The sequence below is a fragment of the Trichoplusia ni genome, chromosome 12 (assembly GCF_003590095.1).
Source record: "Trichoplusia ni isolate ovarian cell line Hi5 chromosome 12, tn1, whole genome shotgun sequence".
In the NCBI taxonomy this organism is placed as follows: Eukaryota; Metazoa; Arthropoda; class Insecta; order Lepidoptera; family Noctuidae; genus Trichoplusia; species Trichoplusia ni.
In genome coordinates, this window is record NC_039489.1 from 6,065,712 (window position 1) to 6,074,651 (window position 8,940).

Genomic DNA, 8,940 nt, shown 5'->3' on the forward strand with positions numbered 1-8,940 from the left:
CTCATAAACATTCAGATAGCCTCTCCATTTGTTTCAAGATCTGCTATGACCTAAAATTAAAAAATATTTTAAATTCAGGTACCACCACTTACCGTTTCAAAATGACTTAAGAGCGACTTAAAAGTTGAGTGAGGTTTGAGTTTGGGCCATTAGCTCCACTAACGAGTTCAGTTGCAACACAAAAGGAACAAGTTAATGAACTTGCAAACTTTAATAGAATATTAACGTCACCCTAAGGACTATGTTTGAAAAGTTCTCGAAGATAATTTCCGAATTCAGAAGGAAATTTTCTTCAACACTTTATTTGTTGAACATTTTATGAAAGGTGATTGAATTTTCTTTTCTAACCTGTTCTTTTAGATTTTGATAAGCGTAAAAAATTAAAGAAAATACTGAAAAAATATAATGACTTCTTCGTCTGACGTCAAGCGAAGAGCTAACAGGGATTGAACGTAGAACACAACGCTTGCTCTCAAAAGGATTGACTATTTTTACTCCAGAACAAAAAAAAATAAAAGATTTTTGTAAACATTTTTTAACACACAAAAATTGAAAAATAACAGATTAAGGTCAGGGGCTATTTTCATCCAGCGACCAAAAAACTTTCTGTTTAGAATATTACAGTTCCAGAATTTTAACTTTTGTTTTCTTCCCTATTCTAAAAAAAAACATACAAAAAAGAATCTCCCCACACAAAATAAATGCTATCCAAGGTGTCTAGGCTATATCTCCCCTCTTTGTCTAAAAATGTTTTAACGGCTATCTCATTTCAGGCGTACTTTCATAAAATTACTGTAAGTACACGTAATATTTCAGCTTGTTTCCACATCAGGTTATATAACAAAGATTTCATAGCACCACTGCACTTTGTGTAATGTGCCATCATATTTTTCAGGATATAACGGTGAGGCAACGTTTTATAGTGCACTAAGGATATTTACTGTGACGTCATATGAAAGGACATTTTGGACTAGATTGTGGCTTAGTTTATTAAGCTTAGAGTGTTTTAGATGAGTCTTTGTGAGTGTGCAAGAAAGTTGCCAGCAATGGAGAGTGAAGTTAATTTATTATATGGTGAGTGTGAAAACACAATCAAATGAGGTATACTCTTACATAAAATAATCTTTCTGTTTAATAGTGTCAGAACGAGTTTTACAATCGGATATTCGATTAAATCTCTATTTAGTCCGTCAGACAGATTTCCAAAAATACGTATACGATACGTATTTTCTCATTTTATCCCATCACTAGCTGTTGCCCGCGACTTCGTCCACGTGGTTAGAATTTTCCCCATCTTTTCCACATTTTCCATTGTATCGTCGCTCCTATTAGTCGCAGCGTGATGTTATATAAGCTATAGCCTTTCTTGATAAATGGTCTATTCAACACAAAAATATTTTTTCAAATCGAACCAGTAGTTCCTGAGATTAGCGCGTTCAAACAAACAAACAAACTCTTCAGCTTACGTGAGTATAGATTAAAAAGCTTAGCGGGAAAATTAGCGGGGTCCAAAAACATAACTTGCTAGTAGAAAACGTACCTACTGGTAAATGACTTCACACGAGATTTTAAATCACTGTGTCTACTTCATTTTTTGTATACAACTTTTTTTTTGTTTTATTAACAAAAAATATTGGATACGCATCTCATCCAATATTTTTTGTTAATAAGTACATACAAAACTACATTTTTTAAGATATTACGCATATCAAATAAATAAAACTTTTTGCAAGTATTTCCTCATCAAACATGATTGGTCAGAAACAGCCCAAAACAAAGTTTGCAACGAAAAAACTTAGCCAAAAGATAAAATTCACAATGAATCACAAAGTTCCTTCTGATACGATATCTATAACAGCAAATGTTGTTTCTTAATATTCATATGAAATATGACTTGCGATAAGAAGTCTTAGGAAGTCTGAGTCTCAAGTATCGATATAAGTACATAAGTTTGTTTACTTGGTTGCCTGCTTTTCATGTTTCGTATGTGTATTTTCTTGTATTTTGCATACCGTTTCTGTTGAACATGTTCTTTTTGTCGAAAGCGAAAATCTATTCTGAAAATAATTATTTGCTTTCTTATTAGTTTTCAGTACCCAACTTGGCAATGCAGCCAGCCTTCTGGGCACATTTGCCGTCTTTGTCGTTGTCTGGATGAAAATGTCTTTTTTAACGCTCTGCTAATTATTTATTAATGGTATACTGTTCATATTGTATTCTTATTAATAAAATAAATTTAAAAAATCGTTATTTTGTATAAATAAATAGGAGCAAATTATTTTATGAGAACCTTATCTCGAATTAATTTATCACACAACCGGTTGGTTTTTTTTAAAGAGGGATCTCATAATTTTTATTGACTGTAGAAACATAGCTGACGATGGGAGGATCTTGCACACTAGACACTTTTCAATCCGCATATTTCCAACATGACTAAAATGAAATTATACATTCGAGTCTTTAAATCCCAACATTCAGATCCAAATAATCCTATTTTACGTGTTTGTCATAACAGCGGACAACATTTCGTCCGTACGTAATAATTATCGCGACACCGCATTACCGTGCCTGTAATAATTAGGACTCGTCCGCAAATTAGTCTGTGTTCATTTTAGTACTACGGTTACACGTGTGCTGTTATCACAAGCGCTATGTAAATACTATAGCAACACGGAAGCTAAAGGGCAAAGTTCATCGTGAATCATAATATTTACAATATTAAGTATTTTATTAATAACTGTCTAGCGAAATGGAATGTGGGCAATTATATGTATAGGTATGATACCTATCATATCAATGAAGTCCCTCGAAAAATTTTGTAGTAACATATTTTTAAGTTATATAGCTACTAACAAATTGTGGAAATTAAGTAGTCTGAAACAAACAATATTTTTTTTATAATTATATTTTTGATCTAGATTGTAGATTATTTTTTCTTTCTTGATTTTTTTATTTGATTTCGTCTTACACAAACATGATTTATGATGTGAAATTTTTGTAAGTTGTTTGTTCAGATATTTAATTTATATAAAGCCTTTGATTGACTAGTCTGGTCCGACTTGTTCGTATGGTGCCCGATAAAATACCGGAAAGATAATTAAAATTACATTATTCATGTTAATTAATGCGAACTGAGTCGTAATATGGGGACAATGCTCTTTGTTCTTTTATCAATTATGAAACATTTTGCGATAGTAGATGATTACAATGGAGTTCCTCAAGGTCGTTGTCTGGGTGCAATGCTTGATATGATTTTATCTTTGTTCGTTTAATGCTTTTAATACGATAAAGTTACAGAAAGTATTCGATAATTTAATTTAATAGGGATGTTGACTGGGTATAAAAAGAAAAATTCTCATTAGTCCCTGAGTTAGATAATTGAAAAGTATGAGACACGTATTTTTTCGTTTTTCAGAAAAACTAGAATTGACAAAGATTAACTGCTTTAAAGTTTAGGAGAGGGGGCTTATGACGTAACGATAGAGTAAAATTTATACTCAATCGTGACGTCACGAGTAAGTTTCATTCTCTGTAATTTGGTCAATTTATTTTTGCGGGACAAATTAAAAAATACTTATCCAATATTATACAAAAAACTACAAGACGGACACTGCAAAAAAAATTGTCATCATCCCTATTTTCAGTATAATTCTTGATTTACTAATTTCTGATTGTTGTATTTAATAAGACATTTTTTGACTGTCAACAGTAATTGACGTGAAGTTAAATTCACGAAAGAGTCTTCAAATCTTCTTTTTATTAGGTTGTTGTCTGTTTGTTTTTCTTTACAAGTAATTTAAAAGCACGTGGTGTATTTTTAGCTGCATGGTTTGACAAAGGTACCGGAAGTAAATGAAAACTAGATAAATAAAATAACGGCCATGAATTGTTATCGTATCGAAGATTTCTATTGTAGTAGTAAGTTCATGAACACGGTCGCAATTTGCATGTACGTAATGCAAGTACTACAGCTCGTAACAAATACGGATAATTTTAGAACTAAGATTCGCTTCGGCGTTGGCGAGTGCATTCATCGGGCACTAGTCCAAGGTCTAATGTTAATGAACGATAAATACCTTTGTACTTTGCTTCGATGAATATTTTATTACTGTGAAGTTTTTTTTGGTATTAAGTATATTCTTATTTGTTGAATTTGAAGTAATACCAGTCTATATATGTCTTTCTGCTGGGCAGGTTTCTACCCATAAAGGGGCTGTTTGAACATTGGCGCGCTGGCTCACTGCGGATAGGTAATTTTATTTCCAATTTTAGGCGGTTTAAGTTTTAGCACGATTTTTATAAGAACTGTTAATTAGTAGTGTTTTAGAATAATAAAATGGGGGGATGTGTATGTCATTTTTTAAAATACACATTATTACTTGCCTGCCTCGGAATCAAACCAGGACTCCGTGCAAATCGAACAAGTGCAAGGTCATCCTTTCAAAATCTTAATAAAACATACTACCAAAGCAAAAACGTGATTTTACTTCTACATAAATTGTGATAGAAAAACAAATTAAATAAAACACAACAAAACATTTACTACTTATTTTCTAACAGTAAAATAATTATATTTGCTGCAGTACCGCACTAATCATTCTTCGTTTTCCCACTATTGCAAATGCACTTAAACAAAGCGTATACTAATGTAAATATTACTAAAATTATGACAAAAGCGATCAGTAATAGCGTTAGTACTAGGTCCAGTTCTAGGTATTTAGACCACGTGATGTTTGCTGCTGGGCTCCTCAAGTGGTGGCCACCACCATGCCTGAGCACATGCTCCGTCCACCAGACAGCGCGTTCCAATGGCGTTTGGGGCTGATCTGTCATTAAAGTCCTTAGTCTTTCCACGTTGCGACGATAACTGAAAATTGTAATATTTAGGTCATTCATTATAAAACATCTTGTTTAGTAAAACAGATTTAACGTACTTTAGATTGGGCGTTGCAACGGATAATTGCTTTGAATATAAATAACTTATGAGTTCAAAGAGGCCAGCTGCGACGCAGACAGCTAGTTTCCTCTCCTAGCAAAGGATTTTTGACATTAGGTATAACAGTTTTTCTTTTCAATGTCCGTTATATATAGTGTAAAGAATAATAGGACATTTGACAAAAAAAACCGTTTATTCTGTTACCTTATTTTTAATATTATTATTTAAGTGACCGCTAGGTTAATCATTAGATAATTTTATTTAATTATGTCTGCTAGCGTTGTATTCATAATAATTTACGCGTGTAAATTAATAAACAATTATGATTTATGTTTTATATTGATGGAATCGTAATTTTAATAGGTATTGCGTAAGATGTAATTATAGATTCAATTTATTGCATACGATAATTATAAATATTATGTTTTATTTATATACAGACTCAAACCTATTAAAAAAAAATATCTCTTTAATGTCAAAATTGTCACCTCACAAATACATCCAAACAAGCATACGTGGATCACAGGAGCTCTTAAACTACAGGTAAATCTAACCAGTGGGATTGGAGTACCGATCGACTCGACTTGCTTGCACTTTTGTAGATTCGTAAACAATTTTATGATGTCTTATTTTAAGCCAGTAGCGAAGGAAATGTTATAATGGGATAACTTCAACATACCTGTCATCTCCGATAACAGTATAGATAGCATTCTTAAAATCTTCTTCATTTAGAGTAACCATATCAATTTTGACTCCAATTTTATGATATACATATTTTTCCACATTATACCACTGATCGCCTATCATTGGTATACCGACCATAGGCACTCCAGCTGTTATAGCTTCATCTGTCGATTGTAAGCCTCCTTGGGTAATGAACAGCTTGATTTTGGGATGTCCTGAAAGTGAAAGAATTAAGGATAAGGTTTTGCAATTGTTACATATTAATGTAACGGTTAACTCGGGCATATATATCGGGATTACCCGACCAGTTTCTGACCAAACCGGAGTCCGGCAACATCGCGAGTCGAACTGAGTAAACCGTCGAAGCTTTCCTCATCCTCTCGATAGTTATTTTTGAAGGAATATTAAATTTTAATTATTTTCATATTTGCAATTTTTCCCCCATTTCATGATATCCAGTCTGAATAGAATTCATGAATTGAATAAATGTAGTATCAAATCAAGTCTAAGCCACTTCTAGTTCTAGTCTATTAAACAGCTATAGAAACTTAACGACATATTTTCAAACCATTTCAAAGAACCACATTAACTAATTAATAACTTCACATAATCACAAGTTAGAGATTCTACTTCAGTTTAGAAACATTTGATTTAATAATAATATTACATTGCGACATCGAAATAAGGGCAAACTAAACCACCTAATCAGCTTTAATAATATTAGGTTGAGTTTACATCCTAAAGAGACCTGAGAAAATAAACCCAATTTTCATAGAATAATATTTGGGAAAGGTCGTTCATCCGATAGAAATTTGAATACAGATCCCTCAAAGGGTAGGAGTAGTGCTATAGATTGAGTTTAGAATTTGAACGACGAACGAACATAAAACAACATACTATCGTTGTCCAAAATTATGTAGAATGGTTAATTAAAGGATTCGCTTTATGGCTTGTAGAAAAAATAGTTACTTCAGATTTTTAGCATAATATTCTAAAGTGTAATAATTGGGAAATAAAATTTACCCATAATATATCTAGATTTTTAAACGAGAAGCTGTTTTTTTTCAGTTTTCTGGTATTAAGACTTTTTTGGTGAAAAAGCTATTAAGGGATAGGTAGAGCGATAATGTTGTTAGTACATACATACTTATTGTTCACTCACTTTAATTTTTGAACCTCCTGAGTATTTATATGGATTACTGTCTATTTGTACTATTAATTCCAAATGATCCTGAGTCAAGAGTATAAAATATATTGGGCTTAATATCGTGAGCTCATGATCGGACACTTCGCGTACTAAAAACTACTTAAACAGTCCCAAACAATTACTTACTCAAAAGATCCGACTGCGGTAGCCATTTGGATATTCTAATGTTTTCTGTTCGTCCGGGAAGTTCGTCTTCATCCCACTTCCATATCACATCGTAAGGCAGTTGGGAGAATACATTCACTATCATTTGAACTTTTTCTGACGGTAGTAACGAAGGCTTTACGTTGGTCCCTAAGCTCATGTAGATAACACCGTTTTCTGACGCATCTAAGTAATTTTTAAGATCCTGAAATAATTAAATCAATACTTTTAATGTCGCTTTATTTATAAATGCATTTGATTTGTTTATTATTATCATTCATGTCTATAATCTTTTATTTGCAATTATAGACACACTTTTCTTTAGACTGCTGGCACGTCATGGTTATGGATTATCTAATTTATATTCGAATCTATTCAGTTTTCATACTTTTCATTCATCTCAATATTTTATGACAGTTAGCTTTTAAAAGAATAAATGTAAGAAACAGCGACGTTCATTTTATTAACTCCGATAAATGTAGTTGTTGACAAATTATAAGGTCTGATAACGATAAGGAAAAGAACAAAAAAACTTACCGCTGGTAATTCCGAAATGGGTTTTTGATGCACTCCTCCCATATAAATAACACTAGGTGGCACAGGACGATTTCCTTCCCAAAGAGGATGAATATTCAAAAAGAGCATGTGTACACTTTTTTGTAGTTCTTTGGGTGACGGCACATCTGGTCCAAACAGCCTTTTTACCATTTCATGCTCAACATCTACCATGCTATCCATATAACTTTCGAGTCTATAGTAATCCCAAAGTTGCATAACTTTTTCCCATTTGGTCAGGTTATATATCCGTTGGTTGAAATGATTTGGATACAGTAAAGGGTGCCATGATGATCCAACCGTTTCCAAGTTGAAACGCAATGGTCCTAATGAGGAGATTTGTATCACCGGTACTTTAAATATATGCGACAGAACCAACGCCGGTCTTACACTTGCTTCAATCAACAGTAAATCGTAAGAATTATTCTCTTTTAGTAACTGTTGAACCGCTTCATCTTTGAATTGTGTTTCTGTTATGTTTATTATCACTTTGAAGCCAATTTTCAGCATTTCCAACATAGTAGTCCCTGGTTTTGAGGTGTGCTTCAATAGTTCTTGCCATTTCATGTACGATAGATCGTGTATATCTATTTCGGTGAAATTCGGAGGGGTTTGACCTTTCGGGAAGGCGGGATCAGGTGTGATGACCGTGACATCGTGTCCACGTTTCGCCAGTTCCTGAGTCAAAGGGCGGAATACCACTTGATGGCTGATTGACGGCACTGGGAACATAGCCAATATTTTTGCCGCTTCATTTGTTGTGATTAGGAACGCAAACACAAGTACTTTGATTATTATTGACATAGTCACTACCGCGTCTCTGAGTGTAATGAGAAGAAGATAATGTTAGCTTGTGTATAAATAGAAAATAGTTTATTGGACGCATCGATATTACTCGCTATATCGCTCTGCATGCAGAAACGTAACTAACCGGTATGCGCCATTATAAGCGTATTGTGTTATAGAAAATTACATCTATTTGAGATTACATTATACATATACATTACTTGAATTAACATGATAATAAAACAGCACCTATTCATCAGCTTTTAAAAATAGGTAATTGTATAAGACGATTTATATTATTATAGCAACAACAAACAACGAAAAAATTGGTGATCCCAAATAATGAATAAATCACATTATAGAATCTAACCTCGTTCGTGTTTTATACAAATACTTGTGTAGGGAAATTCTACAATACATAAGTATCGCTAACCGAATAAATTTCAAAATCGATCGCAAATCAAAATAAAACACAGTACACACACACAGTACAGTAGGTACCCTGCCACCAAGTGTTAAAAAATAATCTCGATTCTTTTGCAACTAGCGAAATAACTTTTGAAAAAAAAACTTATATGACGTTTCGTGAAATACAAAACGGTGATAAACGGACGGATATAAAGCAGAG

The 8,940-nt window shown here is 33.0% G+C and overlaps 1 protein-coding gene across 1 annotated transcript; it reads right to left on the bottom strand.

Annotated features, from left to right (window-relative positions):
- Positions 1-3,633: 3,633 nt before the first annotated feature.
- On the bottom strand, positions 3,634-8,459 carry LOC113499407 (UDP-glucuronosyltransferase 1-6-like). The gene is made up of 4 exons (XM_026879885.1): positions 7,509-8,459; positions 6,954-7,176; positions 5,616-5,835; positions 3,634-4,867 (listed from the first exon to the last, which is right to left on the bottom strand). Exons 1-4 carry the CDS (start codon positions 8,328-8,330, stop codon positions 4,591-4,593), a joined length of 1,542 nt encoding a protein of 513 aa, XP_026735686.1. The 5' UTR covers positions 8,331-8,459; the 3' UTR covers positions 3,634-4,590.
- Between the last annotated feature and the right edge of the window lie 481 nt (positions 8,460-8,940).